The following is a 25,622-nucleotide window of genomic DNA, read 5'->3' as shown; positions in this document are numbered from 1 at the left end:
TGCACAAAAGCGGAAAAAAAAAATACAAAGCATGAAGTCACTTTGCTGGTTACCCATCATCAGTGAGTATTCAGAACCCGAATAATTACACTTTCAAAGCATGTTCTACTTGTATTTCTCATGTAGTGTCTCGCTCCACACCGGGGTCACCCGACGTGGAGAAAATGTCGAAGGTCTTCTCTACACGTGAGCTCAAAACGTTGAGCCACAGAGTGGGAAGAATAAAAATAAAGCAAAGCTTTTGGAGGGAAACGTATGCACACACTTCAATCTAACTGCAGAAACGCATCAAGTCAAGCAGCACAAAAAAAAATATGAATGAAGTCTGCGTAATCTCCAGAAAAAAGAAAAAAAATCCCTGCTTTCATGTTCCTAAATATAAAACTTCAGTGTAACAAGAGGTCCTTTTCCACCTTTAGCTCCTCTTTTTCTTTAAAACTGATAAAATTTTTAGTCCTCTGGTGTTGTGAGTAGAATGGGATGAGTCTCTTTTTTTGTTGTTGTTAATTTTTTTCTCTCTCTTTTGTTTTCTCATATACTTAAAGATGTGGTAAGCATGCAAGCCTCGTAGAGGAGGGGCCCGGAAGGGCAGATGGGCGGGCTGGTGGTGAAAGATGGCGCAGTTTAGGACAGGGCTGGGAAGGCCTCAGGATCGTCCACGTTGGGGACTGATGCTCCGCTGGCCTGGAGGGAGAAATAAAAAAAAAAATAAAGGTTAAGATGAGCTGGTGCAGGCATTAAAAAGACAAATTCACAGCAAAAAAAATCATGCTCCAAACCAACATCAGAGTTAGAGCTCGAGTATAAGCAGGTGAGCTAGTTTGAACTGACATTTTCAATGAAAAATACTTTAAAAATGTATTTAATACCAATTAAATAGGATTTTTAGAGAAGAAAACTGTTCTCTTTTTAAGTGAGGGAGGGGTAGAGTCACTGGGTGCAGCATCAGGTGTTTGTTGAGAGCAAAAACACACTTTTCACATTACAGTATTGACAAATCTCCAGCTGCTCCATTAGGTTTTTTTGTTATATCCTCAATTTCTTCAATAAAAATCTTTTGGTTCTTTGATCTTCACAAGGTCTGAAAGTTCATTAAATATAGTTCAGAAATAGCTCTGTAAAAACACTTCTCCAGCTGTTTTAAAGAGTGATTCATGGCAATTAATTATGCACTATTAACATCTTTTGCAGTTAGTGTGTTCATCTATTTAAAATAATATGTCCAAGGTTAGTTTTGTTAGTTGATCTGCTGCACACACATTTAGACGGGAATAGAAAGTTGCTCCCCAAATCCTAGAAGCTCAACATATAGTACACAGTTTAAGAATAAAAATTGTTTTCATGGGTTGATAACTTTTTGCAAAATGAAAACAAAGAACTGAAGTTTGAAGACCTTAAACTGACTCTTGCTTTACCTTTTGCCATCAGTGTTTACTGGTTAAAACACATGTCAAATTTGGATAAAATGGTTTCAGGTTTATTTTGACAAAAGGTTAATTAAAAAAACAAGTTTTCATAATAGTTAAAGGTAGAATATGCTGGTTTCTAACCAGAGAAAGCATGAGAATAAATGACAGAATCATTGGAGCAAAAAACAATGAATTTAAACAATGTTTTTTTACCCCACAACTCTGTTTACGTTGACATTTGACTAGTAAATAAAATAGTAAAAGAAACAGCCCCACCTTTGGCACTAGTGACATGAGGTCAGAGTTGGGGGTGTGAATGGCTGAGCTCTCTGTCTCTGGTCTGTTATTTCAGGGATCCAACGTTCCACAGAGCCGTTCTAACCCACTGAGCGCTTTCTTTTGTGGCCATTGCTGAATCTTTGTTGGTGCGCGCCGTGGGAGCTTTTGTTCTCACCTTTTCGGAGCGTCCTCCCCCGCGTGCCGTCCTGCTGCCTCCCCCGCCGCGGCCTCCCCTGCCCCCACGAGCGCCCCCACGCCCGCGACCGGGACGGCCCAGGTCTCCAAAGTTGATCTCCAGCTGGGATGTGATGTCGTTGGCCGGCTTGCGGAAGTGGTGGTCACCGGACTCGTCGGGGGTGCCCTGCTGGAGGGATTCGTGTCAGTTAAGCTAGAACTAAAACAACACCTCCGGATGAAAAACAAGAAGCAAAACGCTTTCTAGGGAGATTTAAGCAGGCACCTTGTTGAAAAGAGCGTGAGACTCCGCCTCCATCTCTGAAGAATCGATCAAAGCTCCGACAGGCCGCTGCAGACACAAACATCAGCGGGGATATTTTTAGTCTCAGCAGCTGCTGTGAAGGACAAAGCGACCTCCAAAAATCATGTGCATCTAGTAACTTAACACACAGAAGGTCGCCTCACAACCAGCATCACTTCCAACTGTTAAAGGAAATCCCCAAACTCCACTGAGATGTTACTGTGAGCTTTCTGAATGAGTTTGTCTTCATAAAACCAAAGCTTGGACCGATGGAGCCTTTTAACTCTCAAACATTCACCGTCTCCTCCAGCTGCAGCACAGTCTGTGCTCGTCAGCATCAGGAAACCACAACGACAAAACTACTCAATATGAAAAACGATTTATATCTGAAGAGCAAAGAACATTAATGCTGAAGAGAGCAACACCTGTGACAGCACATTGTATTGTGCTGATGATAGTTCAACAAAAACTCCACTTTCTATCAGAAACTTTATACAAAAACATACTGATTTCTGGGATTGACCATTTCACAGATGAGTGAAGTCTCAAGTGAATTGGCTGCTAAGCGCCTGATAGTGTTTATCTGATCGGAGGAACGCAGCAGCTGCTGCTCAGCTCCAACAAAAGCTCTGACCTCCATGAACACCATCAGAACAAGAAAACAGAAGTCGACTAGAATGCTTACATTTATCATCACAACTGGAACATTTCCATCCACCAACAGACATAACACAGAACTAGTGCAGGGCGATATGACGATACACATCGTGTGGGTGGTAGAAAAGTGTTTATTGTACCATTTCCCTTCTAATGTTTTTATTTGTTTATTTTTATTGCTGAACGCTTGTGCAAAAATGTGTTTTGCTACTAAGAAACTTAAAACTCTTGTGCACTTCAAAAATTTAAAACCATTTAGATACGTATTACTTGAAAAAGAGAAAAGTAAGTAATTACATTTTTGTCCATTTTTTTATTGTGGTATATCGTGATATATATTGTTATTGTGATATAAAATAATCTTTATCATGAAATACATGTTTCCATATCACCCAGCACTACACACAACAATGTAAAACCACCTGATTTTAATGTAACATTTCCCTTCAGCTTTAAAGATTGTGCGCTGGAAGACAGAAAGCGTTTGAGTGTGGTGCTTCACAAACTGAGGCCTTGGTTAAAAACAAAGGTTCTACACGGATCCTTAAATAGTAAGCTTTTTTTAATCTTGGAGGAAAAGAGGAGTTTCTGCACACTCACGTCTTCACTCTTGGACTTGTGCAGCACGTATCCCTTCTTCCACTGGCTGTCAGTTCCCTCGTTGGGCTTACGGATGTTGAACTCCACCTTGGTGCGCTCCTTGTCCTGCATGGCCTTCCACTCGTCCAGCGTCATCTCTTTGGGACCTTCGGGTTTCACTTCTTCAACTTCATTTTCTCTGTTACAAACACACAAAATAATTCAAAACCTTTAAACAAAAGACTATCGACTCTTTGTGCTTTAAAGTTTTGTGACGTGTATCTCATTATCCCCCAGTAGATTCCTATTCTCAGTTCGACATTAAGCACATATGTGTCAGACTCTCACTTGTTCTCGGAGCCAGCAGGCGTGTTCTCTTCCCCCTCTGGAGTCGTCTCAGGAGCTGCGGTCTGTTCGGCCTCACTGGGAACAAACGCCCACTTTGTCAATACTGACAGAACTAAGCAGCGCATCGTTTCCATCGGAGCTGCTCCACAAAACGTGTCCACAAACATTTCAGAGAAACAAAAAAAACTCACTTTACTTCATCTTTCACGTTGCCCCAGTTGTGTGAGCCGCCTCCTCCACGCTTCTCCTCACTTTTTGGATTGCTGCTGGAAGAGAAAGCACACACATTAGTGAGTGGAAACAACTTCCTGAACTTTTAACTTGACTTTATTTAATTCAATTTTCCAATTGTGAATTTGTTGCAACTCTCGTTGCTTAAAGGAGGGCATATATGTGTTAGGGGTGTAGAAAAATCCTGATCCAGTGAAATATCGTTCATTTGGCGATACTTGTATCGATTTAAAAAGCTGTCAAGACAAATCCTACCAAGACAATACAATAGTACACTGAACCTCTTTTAGCAGCTATACACCACACTAAAATAACAAGATCTTGTGAGAACCACCGTGTGTTAGATATTCACTAATAGTTTCACTGTTATTGTTACAGAGCTCAGTTTTATTCTGACGAAAGTTTTTTTCTAAGTAGTAAAATATTGCCTCTGATGCTGCCTTGGGATATATCACAATATATTTTTTCGTGATACATATCGTATTGCCAGACTCTTACCAATACACAGCTCTAATTTATATGTGCTGAGACACAAATGCAAACAGATCAAGAACTCGTGCTAAACGCTGTGAGAAAAACATCCACAAATGGAGCGTAGTGTTGCAGCACTCACAAAACGCTAGATAAAAATCACAAGAGTGTGCGACTATCAAATTCTCTATGTGACAGTCATAAGTGTGTGACTTTCACTTCATGTGATGCACACCTGAAAGCATCATATTTATCTCTGTATCTGATTGGTTGCTCACTGTACACTGAATCCTGGCTCATCTGGACTTTCTGTACTTATCTGCACAGTTGCAGCATCATTGTAAATCAAGCATATTTTTGGCATTTTGAGCTGCTTTGTAACCACGCCCCCTTCTGCTCATTAATGGGTCACATTCATTGATCCGTTCGAAACGATGTTTTGGTGGTTTAGGTAACCTTCATATAGCAGCTTTTTAAGAGCATGAAAAAGGCAGAAAAACAAACCAACCAGAGGAGAAAGTTTGGGTATTCTTACAAAAGAAAATCCGATTGTTCGTCTAGTCATGATTTAAAACCGCTCGTCACTGTTTTACACCCCATTCAGAAGACTGTGGCATGCTCACTGTTTTGTTGGTTAACCATCCACCAATAACTAGAAATAAAAAAGGGTTGTAGTTGGAGAAAACAGACAGAACCAAAAGTCTTTGTTTTTTAAAATTGCATCTGTCATGTGGCACATAATGGTTTACGTTTTGGTTTTCCGAAGAACAACCACACTAACCAAATGATCTGCAGTTTGAGGTGAAATTTACTCGGGCACAGTCCAGATTAGACCGTTAATCTGGATTCCTGAATGAACTTTTTAATAATAGTCAAACAAATACAAACAACTGGCTGAAAATCTGTATTTTCCTTTAATAAAGCTGACGTTTTATTGGCTCTAATCACATCTTTTTAATGGGTTCAAATCAGCACACAGACATGACCTCTTGCAGCCTATTTTTCCATATATTATTGAGCTTGTTCCAGTATGAAGGACCGTGTGCAGGTCATAAACACTTGATTGAATCAGCTGTGTGGCGAGTTCTTCACTCAAAATGTGAGCAACTACTTTCCACAGACATAACTTTGCTGACTGTAATAGTAAAAATAATAATAATAATAATAAAAGAAGAGAAGACTCACGATTTGTCGTTGGCGCTGTGCCTGTCGAAGTCTCGTTTTCCGCGTGAATCAAAACCCTCTCCCCGGCCCATGCCCCGTCCTCTTCCACCACGGCCGCCCCGGCCACCCCCACGCCCTCTGGGTGGCCTGTCGCTGGAAGGCCTGATAGACAATAAATAAATAAATAAAACTGTTGATAAAAGTAACCATGCCCTCACTTCCTGTCATCCATCTGTTTACACGACTTACAGCCCTTCACCTAACATTACCAGAGCAACAAAAATTGCATTTTTTACAACACAAATATGCTCTTTTTGAAATAGTGTTTTCTTTGTCTGCTCCTGATTCACAAGTATTTGATCATTTTTAGAGATCGTTTTTTCAGCCAATACTGATAAACAATATTTCCCCAGCAACTATGGCTGATATGATATTTCCCATTACTGATAAGTTTAGATTTGCTTTTTATTTCTTTTTAAAAATGCTATTTTTTTCTTTGACTGTACAATCATGTTATACTCGACCTTTTAAAATCATACAGCAAGGGATTTCATAAGAACAAATATCACTTTGAAATTTTGAAAATACACCTGAAAACCATTTACTGACTATTAGACGTAACTGTAAACATAAGTTTTTCATTGCCAAGGATCTATAAGGAACAAGCATCCATATAAAAAATAAAGTGTATTTAAAAACAGCACAATATGGGCAATATTTGTTTAGTATCAGTCCAATACCGATAAACTCAAATTATACAAATATCGGCCGAGATCAATACTGATACAGATATATTGCCCATCCCTTGTAATTTTTTCTTAATACATGTACTTTATCATTATAAAAAATGTCACAATTTTCATAGGAGTGGGTCTACATGCAGACTTTTACTGCTCCTAAAATACAAAAGATAGTGGCAAAAATAACAGAATTTGTAGAAAAACAGAGATAACTTTTCATTTTTTCCCCCACACCTCACAACAGAGCAAAACTTGCTTCCCTGATCTTAGAATTAAGCCGATTAACACAGATCACACAAACTCACTTGTCTGCAGGGAACTCTCCTCCTGCCTCAGGCTTGTCCTCAGCAGGTTTCTCAAAGCGGCGCTCACGTGGAGGTCTCCGGTCTGGCCTTTTGTCCCCGGGTCGGCCCTCTCCCTGGCCACCTTGATGCTGGGATCCAGGCTGGCCCTGTTGGTCTGGTCTTCTGCCCACTCGTCTGATTCCTGCAAACCCCAAAATGAACTCTGTTTGCATGAGAGCGGCTTCAAAAGCACTAGAAATGTCAGCTGTTTGCACCGCATCAAAGTAAAGTGAAACATCCGCCTGCAGCCTCATAAACTAGCATTGAATCCGGATGCAACCACATAAAACTCCTCTTTACGTAGGTCGCTAACCCGTTTTGATTAATTCACTTCTAAGGGGCACATCCAGTCACGACGCACGAGCGGCGCACAAATTCAATTTCTCCCCCGAGTACAGGTGGTTCTCTTCCGTATTCGCTTTGCAGAGCAGTCCGAGCAGCAGCAGCATCAGACGGTAACCCAACACTGCACCATCCTCCGGGGATGCTGGAGGAAAACATGTCTGCTCGGCAGCCCGGCCGCCTTCTCCGTTGTCGCTTTCTGCAGGCATGCGGGCGCGTGGCAGCCCCGGGATGCGCTTCTTTATTAGCGTGTCCTCTAACTACAGGATAGGGTCCATGTTGACCTCGCGCGCGCCGATTCACCGAGTCTGGTGGCTAGCTAACAGGAGCTGCACATGACAGTTGGAAACGGGAGAAGAAAACAAACAAAAACGCGCGGGAGCAGGTGTCATTTTTTGGGTACCTTCTTTCTTTAGGGGAACTGGTGCTTGCGACTCGTCCTTTTTGTCCAGCAGTGGGTTTTTCCTGTCCTTCTGTGACTCCTTCTTCGGCTGCTTGGCGGCTTGAGCCGCGGTCTTGGTGGAACCAGCGGCGGCCCCCTCCTTCTTCTTGTTTTCGGCAGCTTTCAGGACCTCGAACGGGTCGGACTCGTCGTCAAATAACTGGTCGAACCTGTTAGTTACGACGCAGCCGAAGCCTTCTTGCAAGTGTCCGGGCATGATGGCGCCCCTTCAACGGGATTCACCTCCGATTCTACGAGGCTTGATGCGACCGGTTCGCTGGATGCTGCCACAAGATGGCTGGAAAAGCTGCCCCTTCTCTTCCGGTGCGAGCATCATCCGGGACTTCGAGCAGCGAACACATTGGAGGTAAACAATACAGACCTGGCAACCTGTTACTCTATCTGAGGGGGAAAAACTACAATTAACCATAGAATAATGGATTTAAGAAATAAATATATTTAATTTATATAACTGACGGCTAAAAATAGACGTTGTTCTTTCTATTAGCTCTCCCCCCAGGACAGTAAACGAACAAACTACACTTGTGACATTTAATTTCAAAGCAGAAAAGCCTAATAGCCTAATGTTAAAACATTAACAATTTTTTTTTAATTTAAACAAAAAAAGACGTAAACTTTGCATCCAGACAAAACTTTTGAAATTGAGCTTAAACAAAATGTATAAAAAGACTAAGTAGACTCACTTTTATATATCCTTGTAAACAACTGGAGAGCTTCACAATTTTTATTCTGCATACAATTACACTGCAACAGCCGAATTTCCCAGCCTGGGATGAATAAAGTATTTCTATTCTATTCTATTCTATTTTATTAAAGGATATTCATATGATCTCCTATACTATATCATTTCAAACTTTTTCAAAAAAAGAAAATAAACGTTCATATTTTTACCACTTAATTCTTTCACTTCCCGGTAATACCAAAATGTGCACATAAAATTAAATTTTGCCAAATTAGAAAAAAACATTTGAATGATGACTTTATACATGTACTTTAGTAGTACTGAAGTAGTTTTAAAGAACACAAATGACTAACACATTCTTAAAAATGTTTAATTTTTCAATAAACAAAATTCACTTAATAAAAGTCTTTCTCATTTATTTAAATGTATTTCAATTTCATAGGAATCAGCTAAAATGTGTGTTAAAAATGATGTTTGTCACTGTTGTAAAGACAGGTCAAATCCAGACACTGTTTAGAGTTCAGTCGGTTAAATACAAGAACTCTGGATGAATTCTGTTGACATGTTTCCATCACGGGCATTAAACTAACTCAGACACATTTACAGAGCAGAATGCATGATGGTAATACATCCATTCAACACATACATTTTCTTGATCGCGTCTACAATATTATTACAAAGTTAAACCTGCGTAATACGAGTAAATTAAAGCATTAAAAAAAGAACATTAATTCATTTGAGCGAGTGCGCATTGCAATCATCAGCAAAAAAGCTCTCCACACCCACACAATTTTCTCACAGATTCAAATTAAACCTCTCACTGTAATGTGGGTTAAGTACACAGGATCACTGGTGTTCAAGTGCTTCGTGTCTTTGATGCCCTGCTCCCACAGGGCTGATAGTATTCTCTCCCCTAAAGCAATGAGAAATTGTTCTTTATATACATGAAAATGTTTCCAGCTGCACTAACCAAAGAAGCAGTTTAAAAGTTGTCCTACAAGAGCTGCAAATGTGTGGTGCATATTTCTGTATCAGCATGAAGCCCAAATCAAGCTTTCACTGTTTTCATAATCTGAGTTTTATTTTCTTCTTTTGATGTATTTTCTGTGAAGCTCTTGATGGGAGTACAACATAAGTGATTAAACATTTTCTTTCTATAGCTAAGAGAAGTGGCTGGTCTTCACATAACCACTGGTTCCTATTAAAATCGGTGCAGTGAGAGCTTTGGGGGTGTGGGAGGGGCCAACTGCAGCAGCTGCTACTTATTAGTGATAATGTCTGATGTCACCCATGTGGTTCTCAACTGCAAAAAAAAAAGTTGGAAGTGGCAAAACCATCTTGACTGGAGTTTACACCGCTCACTTTAAAAGTATACAAACAATGGGATTGGGGCAAAGAAAAGTGGGAGTTTTAAGTCCATCTATCTTCCATTAACAAATCCACGCTGCCCTTTTGATGAATGTCATATATCTGGAACATGTGAAAACTTCCATTCTTTGTGGCAACTTAAGTGTGAAGCTATGAAAACACATGGCATGTGACTGCACAGTCTTGAACACGAGTATACACTATGGTGTTGACACTAGGTAACCAGGAAGGAAATTCTTCTTTGTTTTCTTATTCTACTGTTTACTATCGCATGTCCGCCACCTACAACTGGTAGAGATGTCAAGGGACAAGGTGACAAGGGCAAATCTGGTGAATCTTGCTCCAGGCTTTTTCTTTCACAGCTCCATTCTGTTATTTGAAACATTTGGGCTGAATCTGAATTTTCCCCTATCCCTACGGCTTTTCCTTATCGAGTGGGAGTAACGTCCAAATGTGAAGACACCATTTTTGTATCTCTTCATTTGGAGGGCTAAATGTAGGGGTAGGAAGAAGCCGTAGGGGAAGAATTCGTATTCAGCCTTGGTGTCATCTAATTCCAGCTGGTCACAAACTGCAACAATATATTTCTCCTCAATGATCAAAAGGTTGACACTCCCACGAACTATAAAGGACGCCATCCATACATCGCTTCCAAATCTCAGTCCCTGATTGGCCAAAGTTCAATCTGGTTTAACTTTGAATAGTTGCGTGTTTTGTACATACAGTAGATCTCCAAAATTGTCTTAAAAATGTGTGTAGCAACACGTGAACGTAAAACAAAACCTTCATTTACGTGTGTTTACATAGACTTTTCATTGAAAATGGTTGCTGTAGCTTTAGGATTTGGTTACTAAGGATCTGGATTCAGTCAGCTACTTTTGTACCAAGATGTCGCTATTTCCTTTACACAAAACCAAATTTATCTACTTAAAGGTCAAATGTGCACATTAGTAAAATCACTGATTGGGTTAGCAATGTTGCCTCTTTACAGGTTGAACAAGTGGCTGTAACTCATAATAACCTCAAAAAGCAGCCAGTCAGTAGAAAAAAAATCACTTAAACTCAAAAGCCTCACTGAGGTAGAGGAAACACTGTGCCGTCATTTTATAGGAATGCATGAATATTAATTCAGTCTGTTTTAAACATCTGGAGTTTATGTGTTCACCTCACTGCTACTCTACGTTGTTGAGGTACTGCTGATAGGCTTCTTTATCGGCACGTCTTTCACTCAGTTTCCTTCTGACTGTTTTTTCCAGCTCAAGAAGTTTCGAAAAGAAGACCTCTGACATTTCATCATCAATGTCCATCTGAAAAAGAAATGGAAAACATACACAGAAACCCAATTAACTGCCTTAAAAGGATCTTAGCATGTATGTAAATGTAGCAAAAACTCAGTGTAAAAAAAAAAGTGTAAATCAGGAATGTTTTCAATTATAAACTAATATCAATATCCAATTACTGTTTCCTGTGGGAGCAAAAAAAAAGTGGAACTAATATTTGTACAGACTCACTTTCCTAGGCTCAGTGTATTTTGTTCCAAGTCCAGATGTTAAACTGTGATATTTTGCTCTCGGATCCAGAAACTCAGGCTTTTGAAGAAACAACCAGAACTGTAACGAAACAGAATGGATTCATGATTTTTGGTGTATTCACAGACTGAAATGATGGGAGGAGATCGAAGGTTAACAACACACCAGTGCCTCTGCTCCATTGTTCGGGGTCAGTGTAAAAGTGTTGGTGAAAATCCGGATCTGTTTGACAGAAGCAGAAGAGAGTTTTAAGGAGTTTTTGGAAAATTGCACATGTAAACATACAGAACAATGAATGACACCTCACCATCCACATGATGGGCATGATGAGAGTCCAAAAGAAGGAAGGAAGGATACCATAAGTCAAATTAGTCATCACAAGTCCTGGACACGTTACAGAGGAATACAGGCCCTGCAAAACAAAAGATAAAAATCATAATTTTAATAACATAATTACATTATATCTGGATTATAAAAGTCTAACAGTGTCAGAAGGACAAACCCGGCTGTTATCGTGTCTGTTGAGTGCCAGACTAAGCAGATCTGAGGCGTATTTGGAAGAGCTGTAGGGCTCCGTCCCTTTTGTGTGCTGAAAATCCTCGATGCTGAAGGCTGATCGACGGGCGTTACTCGAAGATGTCCACACCACTCTGGATGTGTGACCTGGCTGACATAGAAGAGGCTCCAACTCCCTGACCTGCAACACATGTTTGTGAAGTTGAGGACGAAGAAGTCTGTTGGAGGAACAACTTGACCAGTGGTGGAAGCAGTAAATCACATTTACTTACATCAATCTAGTTTATTGATTTTAGTTTTTATGCTTTTATAAGTAAGAATAGTAATTTGTAAGTTCATTAGTGTTGAAGTAATAAATATAATAATAGCTGTATCTGAGGTGAAAGGCAGCTGGATTTCCTGTCATTTAAAAAATAAGAGCATGTTTAGTTTGCTTTGATACGATTGATCTTCATCTCTTTCCACTGACTTTATTGATAGCTTGAAGGGTGTGTAAATGGAGCATACCCTACCACGTTGTTTCATGACAACAAACAGTATGAAGAATTTGCTGAACTTTCCACATGTCTCTTAGAGTTCAGTCATGATGAGCTGATAGAAAAATTGGCTGCCTTTTTAACTTTATCACCTCATATTTATCATGAAGCTGCTCGTTATCTGAGTGTTTTCAGTGACTCGTTGCATAGACTTGCTGGCTGTCAATAATATCAAAACCTGGTCAAATGTTTTTGCTGTGAATTTTTTATATTTTAGATAGATTTAAACTGTAACTGGGCTACAAAATCGGTTATCATTTCAATCAGTACTTTAAAGTTAATAATCCAAAATTCAAACTTTGATCAGTGGCAGCTTATGAAAGCTATTTTTTTCCCAAAGGAAACAAAAATGGTTAAAGAATGAGAACTTGAAATATTAATTAATACAAAACTGAACAGAATCACAAGCTTGTATCTAAAAGTGATTCCCATCTTTAATTTAAAATGGAAAAAATATTTTTACATGTGTTTGCTGAGTTTAAAGTCTGATTGTATACAGAAGAAAAAAAACATCTGACAACTTAAATCTCCAACTTGCAAGTATTAAGGATATCAATAAAGTTATTTTATTTCTAAGGCCTCAAGTATTCCATGTACAAATAAATGTGTTCTTTACCAAAAGAAAATGTCCAAATAGATTTGTGGCAAAAACTTCTTGTAGACCATCTGAGTTGACATTGTCCTGCTGAGTTAGGAGGCCTTCTGCAGTCGCAAACATGTTGATGACATTTCTGCAGGGGGGAAAGTAAAGAAACAAACATTAATTGGGCTCCTGGACGGCTATTCAATGGAAGAAAATGTAGTAAAAAGATAACGTGTAAGTGTGTGTGTTTTTTTCCAACCTGGAGAAAAGACCTTTGAAAAATGCTCCTATGTCCACTGATGGATTGGGCATAATTCCTGCATTTAGATACAGAAAGTCGACTCTATTGTACCTGTAAGACAGAATAACCCTTTGCACTCAACAATAAACACCCTTTAATTATAGCTCCTATTTGAACACATACAAAAAGATGGGGGGAAAAAAGAAGGTTTCTCACCTGGCTTTGATTTCTTTGGCAGCACTAAGGACTGACTGCACTGAGCCCACATCGAGGTGCAGTAGATCCACATGGGCACTGGAGTGAGAGGTCAAGAGGGTGGCGCGGGCGGCCTCTGCCCGCTGCATGTTTCTGCAAGCCAGACACAGCCGCAGCTGGCTGTCCTCTGTAAGCAGCCTGTCGCATAATGCAAGGCCGATCCCGCTACGGACAAAGAGACAGACAACAGGCCATTTACAAGCCACCTTTTATTAAATACAGGAATTTGGTAATATTTTTTTTAAAACTTGTATAAAAAACAAGACATATTTTTATATTACATCTATAAACAAATTGATATATTTAGCTATTCCCTATCATTTTTAGGGTTATTAATCTTTTTATTTTAATGTTTTGCAATTAGTATTTTTGGTAACTGACAAAATGATAATAATCACCAAAAAAAGAAACTAACTTTACCTAGCACCAATCAAAAGACATATTATGATAGCCTTTCACAAAAATAAATATACAATAATAATAATAATAATCACAAAATATTGTGTAATTCTAGAAAAATGATAAGTCGTACGTTATAATTCATTAATAAACCATTGATAAATTGGAGAATTTACATCTACCTTTATTTTTGTGAAGAAAAAAACGGCCTCGTTAATGAGTAGTTCAGAATTGTAGGGATTTTATTTTGAAAAAATGATCGTTCTATAGAAAAAACACTTAGCAGAAACCGTGTGAAGTGACGTAATGCATATAAATAACTTGAATGAATCAATACCACAACAGCTCAGAAATGTCAAAGTCAGCTTATGAGATTTACAGCCCGATAATCTCTCAACAGGAAGCACATCTCGTTGAATGAATGTACAACGTTTCCTTAGTGGAAAAAAGTAACTTAACACTTCAGTGTTCATCGGTTAAAACGCAGCTTTCATTTAAATATTTTAGGCTATATATCACTTTAATTAAAGACACAAAGCTAAGACCTACCTGTTAGCACCGGTTACAATTACAACCTTCTCCATGTTTGACTGGAATATGTGACAAACGCAGAAGGTCTTTGAAAATGAAATTCCCTGGAAGTTTTTCTTGGTAATCGACAGACAAACAGCCCATCGTCCGATTCCGCCCCGCGCGCTCAGTCTGCGCACACCAGTGGTGTGATTGGATGTCAACAAAGAGCTGACCAATCAGCTCCCTCTACGGCACACGTTGAGGTCCAATATTCAAATCAAGCGCAACAATAATATTGTGGAAATATATTTTAATACGCATATTTGTTAATCTTTTTTCCCATCTTAGCAACTGCAGGTAAGCTGTTAAGTAAGCCATCACATCGCTATGAAGTAACTTATATTCTATTTTTCTGGGAAGAATGGTTTAATTTTATGATTTCAATTCATTTGATTAGTTTGGCAATGGGGCTATAAAACATTCTTAGACCAACTGAAATTAATCTGGTCTAATGCCTTTTTTGTATCATAAAAATAATTAGTAGGTTGCTTTGAGTCAATTTAAGTTAAGGTTATCTTTTTCTATACGATATATATATTGATTTAAACTATCCACTGTGCCCTGTGGAATTTCAGTGTGAAGCCAATATATATATTTTTTTAATGACAAAAACAAATAGTTTCTGTCTTCACTGCTAACATAAGACATAAACCCTTAACATGTCAAGATAAAAAACAAACAAAAAACAATTAAATTTTTAACATATAGATAAAAAATAAATAGCTGCAGATTGGTCCTGTACATCAGCGGTGGTGAATTCAGAGAGGCTGGGTGAAGAAAACAAATTTCACTTGCCTGAAAAAAAATCTACTCAATGTCTTATTCTAGCATTGGTTGCACTGATAACAATTAAACCAAATTTGAGACAAAACAGAAAACAACAGCACATGACAAATTTGTCTCCTTCTTTCTTGCAAGAACCCCAGAGTTAAAATAAAACAGTTTAAACAGTTTGCTACAAACCCACAATATAATATTATAAATATTTTGTTCATAAAAATGCTTAGACATTTTAACTAGATATAGATTACAGGTTTCATCATGTCATATTTGTTTTTCAAAATAGTCAAATAAGAATACAGTTTTAGGCCAGATATTTATAACATATTTTCATTAAAAAGTGCAATAAAATACATAAGAGTAGCATAAAAAATGAAAAGTGAATAATAAATAGATCAAAGCATGAATGCACTGTGTGATAGACAAACATCACACTGTGTAGTCTAGCTGTTAAAGCTGTTCTGTACACCCCCATCCCCAGATTTGTTACATATGTCTGAAACAAACAGTTCATTGCAGAAAGTTTGCAGATCAGTTCTGCTATGCTGACATGCTCTCCTGCAACTGAGCGTGCATCTCCTGAAAGCTCGGCCTCTGCTTGGCGTTTCTCCTCCAGCAGGTGAGCATCAGGTCGTTGTAGACTGTGTCAGGACAGCAGGGGGGCTTGGGCAGGTACACCTGGGAGGAGTAAGTATAAAAGTAAAAGTTTATAGAACAGAAGCAGAGACAATGATTCCAGAAGTCAAACCCACTCTCACCTGCTTGCCTTTATCCCGAAAGAATTCGCCAGTGTTTTCAATGACCTGCTCGTCAGAGAGCTGGGAGTACGGCTGCTCCTTGCACAGGGTCAGGATCTCCCACAGAGTCACTCCAAATGCCCAAACATCACTAGCCATTGTGAACTTACCCTGAGAGGACAAATGATAGGCAGCTTAAACCCCACTAAAATACTTGTAGACACGTTTTCCTTTTCATTAGCACTTTCTTTTTAAAATTCTGAGATGTGGGTCTGGATTTGACCCATCCCCTGGGGGAGCGGTGAGCTGCAGACAGAACCATTTAGTGGTTTAACCACCCAATCCAACCCCTTAATGCTGAGGGTCAAGCAGGGAGGCATTGGGTTTTTAGAGTCTTTGGTATGTCAATTTGCACTCACGACTTTCTAGTCTCAGAGCACTCAATCACAAGGTCACTGAGCTTTTTTTTCCCCATAGGTCTATGGGTAACAAAGTATAACCTAAAGCCAATTTTAGTTAAGACCAATCCGGAGCTAATGGACTGGTGGGGGGTTTTTATCTAACTTTTCCTCACCAGGAGGATGCTCTCCCATGACATCCAGCGGATTGGCAGGACCGCTCGGCCCTGGATGCGGTAGTAGTCCCCTTTGTACAGATTCCGACTCATACCAAAGTCGGCAATTCTTATGGTGTAGTTCTTCCCAACCAAGCAGTTGCGAGTCGCCAGATCGCGGTGGACAAAGTTGAGAGAGGCCAAGTACTTCATACCAGAAGCTATCTGTACTGCCATGCTGATCAGCTTAATATAGCTAAGAGCAAAAAAGAGAAAGGATTAATTCTATAGCGGGGTGTTCTGTTGTAGTCAATCATTAGTGTGTATTAGGATCATACCTTATTGAATCCCCCTTTTCCTCCTCTTGCTCTGGCTTGTCTTCATCCGGAGCTTCGTTTAGTCTGAGATTGCACAGGAACTGATTGAGGTCTCCGTTTTCCATGTACTCTGTGATCATCCACAGAAGATCTGTGTCCACGCACACCGCCAGAAGGCGGACAATGTTGGGGTCTCTCAGACGAGACATGATCCTGATCTCCTTCAAGAAGTCATTCCTGGGAGTACGGCAGCAAACAGTCAATTAATATTTACCCCTCATGCAATGACCCAAATGCCGGCGCTGCTGTGAGCCATTTTCTTTTCTACCTGGCATTCTTGTTCGCATCCTCTCTCAGAGTTTTGACAGCGACCAGCAGAGGGGATTTACTGATTTCCTCAGTAGACAGATCCTCGTCTAAAAAGTCCTGCATGCCCTCAGCCTCACACAAGTGCACCTGTGGGGTAAAAGGGCAACTTATCCACTTAGAGCTTTCCATTTAGCTTATTTTTATGATCTGAAGAGAAAACTGCTTCGGTTTGGATAACAAAGCTGTACTGTCTTCAACGTATAAAACAGATACTTTAGTACTCACATTTGATTTTCAAGGAAGAAGAGTCCGAATTTTATATAATAAAGTTAAATGAAAGCCTTCTAAACATCTCCTCAAGCTGTCATCAACTTAATAATTTAATGAGGAATCAATACGATCAAACGATTGTGGACTTACTTCTCCAAATTGGCCTTCTCCAAGTTTCTCCTTGAAAGAGAGCTTCTCTCTGGGAAACTCTCTCATGGCCGGATCAGTGCCGGTGAAAGGACTCATGTTGACAGCTGTGATGCTGCTGTCTGAGGACTCCTGCAGGCTGATGATGTCTGCCTCTGCATAGTGTGGAGCTCCATCTGAACCACTTGCTGTAGCAGCCGTGCAGAGGGAGCTGGACTCTGGCGAGAAGAAACAGAACAGCTCGAGCCGTGGCTTTTTCACTGTGCTAGTCAGGCGTTGTGGGGCTTACTGAGATTTTCTGTGGAATTAGCGAATTCTGGCAGCTTCCGGATCAAACGTGAAGGCTCCTGGTAGTCGGCGCAGAGAGGGTAGATTCTCTCATAGGTGGAGTTGGAGGTGGAGCCACTGTCGCTGGATAAAGAGGAGTGGCGGAAGGAGAAGGCTCGGTTCTGAATGGCTAGGCGAGCTGTGAGGTCATCGTCCAGAAGGCGCCGGGATGCCTGCATGATTCAGAGACTTACTCTCTTACTTTACCAATGGAGTGTCACATATAACTTTTGTTAGCATTATTTAAATGTCTACGTATAAAATTAAATAAATGTTACTCCAAAAACAGTGACATATAATTTCATCTTTGATTGTATACTTTAAAACATAATTTGAAGATTAGATCACATATTTTTGTGTATTAAGACTTCATGTGCATCATTTGTTTTTACCTAATTTTTTAATAGTAAAACTATGGATAAGGCAATCATCAAAGAAATAAGTCAATCACCTTCTCAAGCATCTTTTGCCAAACCTGTCGCCACAGCATGATCACTATGATGGCTGACAAGATAGCTATGATTGCCACCAAGCAGCCAATCAGAATCCTGGTGTTGCTGTCGTCCACTTTGTGAGTCGGATCATCCACTGAAATGTCACAAAATAAATGGAAAGTCAGACCAAAAAAAGTTGATTTGTTTCAACTACGAACAGCAGGGGGCGATATTTATCCATTCATCTGACATCTTTAGAACAGAGCAGCTGGGCCATCCTCAAAAAAATAAAAATAAATTGATGTAAGTGATTCCAGTTAATAACATATTAAAAGATTAAAACACAAGACAAGGAAAAATTTAGCATTAATCAATATGAATTAACCTTAAAAAAAAGAAAAAACTCAGAAAGTTCAACAGCAAACCTGGTAGTGTGTTTTTTGGATGTTTTCCAGGACCTATCGATGTGTTATAAACTGCAGAACCTGTGAGTCACAGATGCAAAGGAGGAAAGTTAACAGGAATCAATAAAATTAAGTTAATTTTGACTCAAAGTGATACACAAAAGCAATGAAACACCTAAGTTTAAAAAGTTAGTGTTCCTAAAAGGTCATTCTAATAAGGCCAGAGGCCACATATGAACTCCATGGGTGACCATGAGACCCATGGTCACCCATAGAGTTCAAGAAAAAAAAAAACATGTTTTTTGTGTTTTACCTGACTGGAAGGCCACCTCACTGAACAGCATCCACACATCATTGAAGTGGAAACGACACTTGATAGTCTTGGCTGTGCGATCCCCGAGGGTCACGGTGACAAATCGGGCCCTTTGGCTCACTCTGTCAGGCGTGGGCCTGAAGGTGACGGGGCCGGGCTCCCACTCCGAATCCGACCGGAAGAAACACGTGACCTGCCGGAACACCCTCACTCCACGGCTGAACATGTTGCTGCTGTGGACCTGGAGGGGCGGGAAACAGAGTTAAACCCAAACACATGGATCTGTTTAGTGTTTTGGGGATTCTACCAAAAAATGTTGCAACTTTTTTTAGCATTAGTATTTTAATAGACTTTGTAGTTGCCCCATAAAATATTTTTTTAGTGTTATTGCTAATATATATATATATATATATATATATATATATATATATATATATATATATATATATATATATATATATATATATATATATATACATACATATATATATATATAAATTTGTGATTTTAAATAATTTACTTAAATTATATAAAACATCTTGTTTCATCTTAAGAAAAAATTCGAATTTCAATTCATTCAATTTATTAAAAAAAAATCAACCAGTTCTTGAGTAATTTCTGAAAGTATTGTTTTTGATTCAAACTTAAGTGGCTTAACCCAGTACATGACCATCATGGGATGCTTTTTAGCACTATTACTAGACTGTTTGCAAATCAGTGTTATAACAGAAACAGACATGCTCTCCAATTAAAGTTGGGTTTTTTTGGTGTTTTTAACAGCATTTCTCTGATGACGGCGGACATAAGCAAAGAAAACTAAGCTTAAAATTCCTTTTTGGAATATTTCTTGATTTAAATTGTTGTGAAACTGGAACAGAGGAAAAACATTAGAGCTTTGGGACTTGAAAGAAATGACGCTGAGCAGGTCATGAGTTCCCTGCTCTGAGCTCTCAGCAACAGAGATGGGAAGAGGGGCTGGGGTTTCTCAGCGTCGACGGTCCCACCCACAACTCAGAGGTGAATTTCTAATGAACTACTGCTGCTCTGCAGAAACTATGTCCTAGAACAATCAACTGCTTTTTTCTTTTGGGCTAAAAACAGCATATTCATAATTAAAAGACCACCGGGAAATCTTTTAGTTTAAAAGATGATCGGAGCAGGTCTTTAAATCACGGATTCACTATCTGTACATCAATCTGTGGAAAAAGTAGGTGTTTTATACCTTCATGGAAGTGAAGTTTCGGACATGGTCAAAATCAAAGATCATCTCCACATAGCCTTTGGGGAAAGTGCGGTTACTCCACCCCACGTAGTCGTAGCCAGGCCACACGCCATAGATGTGGCTGTGCAGAAAGTCATCCAGACCCCAGGTGCCGTCTGTGAGCTGGCCGAGGCCTTTCGTCAGACTGCTGGACAGATTAGTAGATATTTCATTCCCAATGGTTCCTGATGACTACTGCCTTTTCTGATTCAGTGGAGGAAAGGACACAGACCCTTCAGCCGATGCTCCGTCATACACAGAGTCATTAAAGGACACTTCCAGGTCTCTGTAGATCATCTGCTGTCCATCTGGAATGTTATAAGACACAAGACCATCTAAAAGAAACAAGTCAACAAATGTGGTTATTCGTAAGAGCGTGGCTTTGAAGGGGAAAACATACAAAAACTGCACAAGAATGGAGATGTGAGCACCAAATGAGGCTATTTCAGTGGAGAGTTATGACTAACCGAGCCATTCACAGCCATACAGCTCCACTCTCATGCACACAATCATGGAGTGGTCGGTGACAGGCATGAAGCGAACATAGCGAGCGATGATGGGAGGCTCCAGATCCTTCAGGACCACATCGTATGCGTTCCTGTTGCCCTCAATGACCTGCCACAGGAGAGCCAGCGAGAGGTGGTGAGATGTGCCGTGACCGAGAGACAAACGGTGTGAAGGAGCATGGTGTAAACATGACTTCCTTTTCATCCGGGGAGCATATGTTTCTGTGAAGACTTCAAATTCAGAAGTAGCACGTTCTTTAGGGATGTTTGGACACGGTTGAAAATTGGCTGCAAACCAGCTTTCCAATAACTGCTAACCTGACTTCAAACTGTGCTGCATTTTTGCTCCTCCAAGTACAACTGGAGCAAAAAAAAAAATCATTATTCATTTATGTTTTTTTATGTTTGGGGTTTAGATTTCGTTATTTGTAGTAAAAGCAAAATCTAAAAGCTTTCATGAAAAAATAAATCATTAAAAAATTTGAATAGTGGAAACTTTAAGCTTAATAATGTAGGTCAACAAACTGTTCATCCTGTACTGTCATGTCAGTTTTTATGTTTTATTAAACAGAACTGGGGGTATTGGGATTAATGACACACTATTTAGTTAGTTTTTTTTTTAAATTGCGTTAAACCATTTTAGATGAGAGGGCAGACTTTGAAAATTTGGCAAATTAGGTGGTTTCATTTTAATTTAATCATAATTTAATTTATTGTAATGTTAATTTGAAGTTATTTTAATTTTCTTTCTAACTTTTTCAATCCTTGAAGAAGTTTGTATTGATGATGTATTATTTTTTCTCAATATTGACACTAATATTGGCAAAAAAAAATGTGCCCCCTCTTGCCCCTCCCCTAGCTCCGCCCCTGCATTGATCTCATTTTTAATCTTAAATTAGATCACTCTGGAACTGATGTTTTGTTTTCTAAATTTAAAAAAGTAACTCATGATGGTGTAAAAGTAAAAGTTGGAAATCTGCTATAATAATAAAAGAAAAAAAAAATCACAAAGCCACTTTTTAAACTGTTTTTTGATCTTTTACTGTGCCACAATGTCACAAATTTAAATGAAAATACCTCAAATAGAAGCTTTCCGTAGCAAATATTAGATTTGTTTTAAATTAAGCTAAAATAAATGGCAAGACAGCACCAATGAGAACACTCATACAAAAGCCTGTTTGTTTCTCTTTTATGAGAGGAGCAGCAGAGCTGGCTGTTTGGAAAAGGTCAATAAAGGATTTGCTAAAAACTGTTTTGCTAACAACGTGAATAGTGGACTATGGAATATATTTATATGTAACTGTAAAGTTTGAATTTAACCCTTTAATACCAGAGCTCCAGTGTTTATGTTCTATGATGTACTGTCATTTTTTAATTGTTAAAGCAATCCAGCAGTTTCTGAAGGAAAAAAGCAGATCATAACACTGCTGAAATTATGTTGATTGTGTTAATAAATAAAAAAGTTCAGAAACAGATGATTTTTAGCGTTTAGAACTCATTGTTAACATCAGATACTTTCCTGTCTACTTAATTTTTTAAAGAAATCAAAATAAATCAAAATCAGGGACGTTTGGTGTGTTATCATTTAGTAATAATTCAATTCAATTCAATTCAATTTTATTTATATAGGGGTGTAATAATTCATTTTAATGATTATTTGATTCATATCTTAATTTGTTGTTGACAATACAATTTATTTCCACCACTAAATATCTGGTACTAAACAGTGCAGGTGAAGTTTTCCAGATTCCTCGTACTTCTTGCAAGATAATCAAGTTTAAATTAAATATGTGAAGAATAATTTGGCAAATCTATTCATGTCTTAGTTAGATAAAGTTTAGTCCACTGTTGTTTTTCCACATGAAAACAATACAAAGTGAACATTATTAGAACATTCTACCACCCTGTATGGTCACATGTCTTTGCAAAATCCAGTGTTTCCACACATTGGACTGTAATGATGGTGGATCATTTTTTGCTGTCATCATATGTCCTGTTCGCTGTGATGAAACTTGGTTGTTTTTGCGTTACAGTAAAGTAAACCAACCGTGTCTCATTCCAAATGGTATTTTCCAGTATTGATTATCCATTTATTTGATTTTGAAACAGTTTTAAATGGTGTAGACAAATTCAATCTATAACTTGCCTCAGACAGATCAATTTGGTTGGAATTTAAATTGATGCATTGATTAATTGTTGCACCCAACTTAGTAAAATTGTGTAAGTGATTGATTGTTTTCCATTTTTTGCCAGGTTTAATTTTTTTTTCATTAATTATTACAATAAAATCGTTTTAACTCAAGTTTTATTTCTCAACATTCCTCATGTGTAAACCCAATGATTTACTGTCAAAACTATAAAAAATGTAATTGGAAAAACTTGAAATACAGATTCTGTAAAATAGTTCTGAGATGCACATTTGAGTTGTTCCTATTATTATTATTTTTTTTCTTATTTTTAACCAAATGTGTTGGAGAGCAGCATCAGAATCTCTAGAAATGGTTATGAAGTGTGGGACACCTGAATCGGTGACGTGCTCACCTGCTGCCCCTTCCTGTCCTGCCAGCTCACCCAGTTGCTGCCATCGCGGCTGTACTTGATCCTGTACCTTTGAGCGAACTCGTTCCCCATGCCGTCGGCGTGGCGACCTTGGGTCCCCACCAGCGTGATGAAGTGCAACGATCTGAGGTCCACCTGGAGATACTCTTTGAGGCCGTGCGGCTCAGACATAATGTCAGGACACCAGGCCCCATCCCCGCCGCCAATGTCAAGTCTGAAAAAAAAGAGGTAGAAACAGTGAGAGGAACGTTCAGGCAGACTTATCTGACCACATAGAGAAACGGAAAAATAAAAATGGAATAAAAGTTGCCTTCCAAATTTTGCTGCAGTGGACTCAGACCAGTAGCTGGAGGCAGAGATGTCCTCATCTTGAATCTGGCCTCCCGTCATTCCAAGAGGATAGCGGCACACTTCTGGAAAACACGAGGCCACACTCATCCACAAGTGTGTTTGTGCACGTGAGTGAGACATAGTAAATGCTTTCACGAGCCACTTTTTTTTTCTTTCATATTTTTGAGGGCGAAGTGGTAGAATCTGCCTCCCCCCTCCCTCCCTCAGCCCTCTCTTCCTGCAGCCCTGCAAGGCCTCCAAAGCCAAACAGAGGCATCACTGTGTGGGTGCCAGTCTAAGCAAAATGAAAAGGGAGTGTCCAGCAGGCTGCTCAGGTTTTTTGGCATTTTACAATTTTTTGCGACACAAATGTGAGCGAAACCTGTTGGAGGTCAGACCCAGTTCTGACTTGGCTTCCGAGCAGTTTTGCTTAACTCTGTTTTGTGCTTGTTTCAGATTAAACCTCTCACAAATTCATTCAAATGTGTCTCTTTTGTGAAAATGTTTTTGCAGATCAAGTGAGTTTATCTGTGTGAAGGAATTTCTGCCTTTCCCCTCCTACAAATACCCCCTGCCTGTGAAAGCTCTTCTTGTCCCGTGTTTGCTTTTTGACCATTAGGTAAACCACATACACACTCACAGGCACTCACACATACATTACATTCATGCACTCCAAGCCCACCCACCTAAACATGCCCCCTTACATCCACTTCATCAGCATTTGCAGTTCTCTCAAAAGTTTTAAAAGACGTTTTTTTCTGTTGCTTAATGTGTCAAAAAAAAAGAAAAAAAACATCAACCTAAAGCTAATTTTTTTTTAAAATTGTCTACCTGGGTTGACTTGAGCTTTCGCAGTTGCCACAAACAGAACAAAAAGCCGGATTACTTTAAACTCCATGATCCTCGTCTCTCCTAAAAGATGAGAAACAGGGAAAATCAGCAAAAAAACTCAGAGGTTCAGTGGAATTATGTGACAAAATCTTTCAAAACCAAACTTTTTAAATCAAATACAAAGCATTAACAAACTTTTCCTCTCCAGGATTAATAAGCAGGTTGAAAAAAATTATCTACGTTTTATTTGAACTTTAATAGATTTAACACATGAATTTAAATTTAAAGGTCAAAATCTCCCTGAATAATATATTTCAGATTTTCTAGCTACTATAAAAAAGTAATTAGAGAGTTTAATGTACTTGTGTCATAAAGTAAAAATGGCTCCTGCTAACAAACTGTCATGTGTATAATTAAAACTGAGGTTCATATAAGTTTACGATGATAAAACTGAAAGTAAATTTTAATGAAAATGAGGATTACACTCACGTCTAAAAGTTCTTCTCTCCTGCTGTGATCATTTGTGTTCAGTAATATTCCACGTCTTCTGGGAGCTGATGACTGCAGCAGCGCCACAGTCTGACCTCTTCTTTGGAAGGAATTCCTCTGATCGGAAAGGAAGGACGGAGAAAGAGAAGAAGAGGGAGTGAGGAAATGTAGGCTGATGTAACAGCCCCCTTGGCTGAAGGACTGAGGAAAAAAAGAAAAAAAAGTGTTTTTTTTTTTTACCTGACACTCAACACTTTTAGTGACAGAAAAACATAAAGAAAGGAAGAAAAAACACAAAAAAGAGTCACAGCTTATTTAAATTTGAATGTTGCTAATTCAATAAAGTTTGCTGATTTTTTAACACGTTTCAAAAACTGTCATCTGTAATAATGTGACTCTATAAGCTTAAGAAAAAATGCTTCAACGTGTTTAATGTATGACTTTTTGTAGTACATAAAATGTGCCAAAGCTGTTTTGGTATAATTAAAAGTGAACTGAGACTGGAGATTTGCAGTCATACCTGCAAAACAAGCAGAAAAACAAACTCTGGTGCTGGTTAAATCTCCTGAATCCAGTCTTTGCTGTTTGCTCCCAGAAGCCCAGTTACTTGAGCAAATAGCAAAAGATTAAATTGTGCACGGTCTTATATAGCACTCCTTTACTATTCTTCAAGATCCACACTAATTCACATGCACATTCATACATGCACATTCATGTACCTGGGATTCAGTGTCTTGCCCAAGAGCACTTCAGCAGATGGATGTGGGGTAAACCAGCTTCCAGAGAGGGAACTGAACCTGGAACCTTGCTCCAGCTAAAACTGCTTTATTTTCACTGATTTAAAGCAAAAAAAAAAAAAAAAAAAAAA

General features: G+C 38.9%; 3 protein-coding genes and 1 long non-coding RNA gene across 11 annotated transcripts; 1 reads left to right on the top strand and 3 right to left on the bottom strand.

Annotated features, from left to right (window-relative positions):
- Window positions 1-239: 239 nt before the first annotated feature.
- Window positions 240-7,844, bottom strand: serbp1b (SERPINE1 mRNA binding protein 1b). Of its 3 annotated transcripts, none has more exons than XM_024273421.2 (9): window positions 7,446-7,844; window positions 6,662-6,842; window positions 5,638-5,778; window positions 3,942-4,016; window positions 3,751-3,825; window positions 3,424-3,601; window positions 2,149-2,214; window positions 1,864-2,052; window positions 240-684 (listed from the first exon to the last, which is right to left on the bottom strand). In XM_024273421.2, the coding sequence occupies exons 1-9, from the start codon at window positions 7,699-7,701 to the stop codon at window positions 625-627; spliced, it is 1,221 nt and encodes a 406-aa protein (XP_024129189.1). In that variant the 5' UTR covers window positions 7,702-7,844; the 3' UTR covers window positions 240-624. The 3 variants fall into 3 exon arrangements, with proteins under 3 accessions (XP_024129189.1, XP_024129192.1, XP_024129191.1); XM_024273424.2 differs by having other exon boundaries at window positions 3,942-4,013; XM_024273423.2 differs by having other exon boundaries at window positions 1,864-2,049; window positions 7,446-7,842.
- On the top strand, window positions 7,715-25,115 carry LOC112147207. Its single transcript, XR_002919419.1, has 2 exons — window positions 7,715-7,851; window positions 24,797-25,115. It is a non-coding gene; the product is annotated as an uncharacterized LOC112147207 (long non-coding RNA).
- LOC112147206 (3-keto-steroid reductase/17-beta-hydroxysteroid dehydrogenase 7) lies at window positions 10,631-14,318 on the bottom strand. Of its 2 annotated transcripts, none has more exons than XM_024273425.2 (9): window positions 14,164-14,314; window positions 13,177-13,380; window positions 12,979-13,071; window positions 12,753-12,867; window positions 11,587-11,781; window positions 11,392-11,496; window positions 11,250-11,306; window positions 11,067-11,165; window positions 10,631-10,862 (listed from the first exon to the last, which is right to left on the bottom strand). In XM_024273425.2, the coding sequence occupies exons 1-9, from the start codon at window positions 14,196-14,198 to the stop codon at window positions 10,728-10,730; spliced, it is 1,038 nt and encodes a 345-aa protein (XP_024129193.1). In that variant the 5' UTR covers window positions 14,199-14,314; the 3' UTR covers window positions 10,631-10,727. The 2 variants fall into 2 exon arrangements, 1 of the variants encoding a protein (XP_024129193.1); XR_002919418.1 differs by having other exon boundaries at window positions 10,721-10,862; window positions 11,442-11,496; window positions 14,164-14,318.
- On the bottom strand, window positions 14,421-24,876 carry LOC112147204 (discoidin domain-containing receptor 2). 5 transcript variants are annotated; one of them, XM_024273419.2, is made up of 17 exons: window positions 24,755-24,873; window positions 24,266-24,346; window positions 23,415-23,517; window positions 23,087-23,318; window positions 20,507-20,654; window positions 20,272-20,374; window positions 20,001-20,187; window positions 18,779-19,019; window positions 18,487-18,546; window positions 18,079-18,215; window positions 17,590-17,800; window positions 17,304-17,518; window positions 16,903-17,030; window positions 16,596-16,811; window positions 16,279-16,513; window positions 15,726-15,875; window positions 14,422-15,645 (listed from the first exon to the last, which is right to left on the bottom strand). In XM_024273419.2, the coding sequence occupies exons 2-17, from the start codon at window positions 24,330-24,332 to the stop codon at window positions 15,508-15,510; spliced, it is 2,571 nt and encodes an 856-aa protein (XP_024129187.1). In that variant the 5' UTR covers window positions 24,333-24,346; window positions 24,755-24,873; the 3' UTR covers window positions 14,422-15,507. The 5 variants fall into 5 exon arrangements, with proteins under 5 accessions (XP_024129185.1, XP_036072108.1, XP_024129187.1 ...); XM_024273420.2 differs by having other exon boundaries at window positions 20,001-20,184; XM_024273417.2 differs by having other exon boundaries at window positions 14,421-15,645; window positions 23,087-23,517; window positions 24,755-24,876.
- Window positions 25,116-25,622: the final 507 nt, after the last annotated feature.

Source organism: Oryzias melastigma, linkage group LG17 (assembly GCF_002922805.2).
Source record: "Oryzias melastigma strain HK-1 linkage group LG17, ASM292280v2, whole genome shotgun sequence".
NCBI classification, from domain to species: Eukaryota; Metazoa; Chordata; class Actinopteri; order Beloniformes; family Adrianichthyidae; genus Oryzias; species Oryzias melastigma.
The sequence above is the reverse complement of the archived record's forward strand: the minus strand, read 5'-3'. Positions and strand labels throughout refer to the sequence as shown.

Coding starts and splice junctions, on each gene's coding strand:
- serbp1b (XM_024273421.2), bottom strand. CDS start 7,701: ATGCCCGGACACTTGCAAGAAGGCTTCGGCTGCGTCGTAACTAACAGG. Junction 6,843..7,445: donor AGTTCCCCTAAAGAAAGAAG/GTACCCAAAAAA, acceptor TGGGGTTTGCAG/GAATCAGACGAGTGGGCAGA. Junction 3,826..3,941: donor AACGTGAAAGATGAAGTAAA/GTGAGTTTTTTT, acceptor GTTTGTTCCCAG/TGAGGCCGAACAGACCGCAG.
- LOC112147206 (XM_024273425.2), bottom strand. CDS start 14,198: ATGGAGAAGGTTGTAATTGTAACCGGTGCTAACAG. Junction 11,782..12,752: donor TATTTGGACATTTTCTTTTG/GTAAAGAACACA, acceptor CATGTGTTGCAG/GTCAGGGAGTTGGAGCCTCT. Junction 10,863..11,066: donor AATACACTGAGCCTAGGAAA/GTGAGTCTGTAC, acceptor TTTCTTTTTCAG/ATGGACATTGATGATGAAAT.
- LOC112147204 (XM_024273417.2), bottom strand. CDS start 24,332: ATGGAGTTTAAAGTAATCCGGCTTTTTGTTCTGTTTGTGGCAACTGCG. Junction 20,655..23,086: donor AGGACAGGAAGGGGCAGCAG/GTGAGCACGTCA, acceptor CTCCTGTGGCAG/GTCATTGAGGGCAACAGGAA. Junction 16,514..16,595: donor GAAAAGGGGGATTCAATAAG/GTATGATCCTAA, acceptor TTTTGCTCTTAG/CTATATTAAGCTGATCAGCA.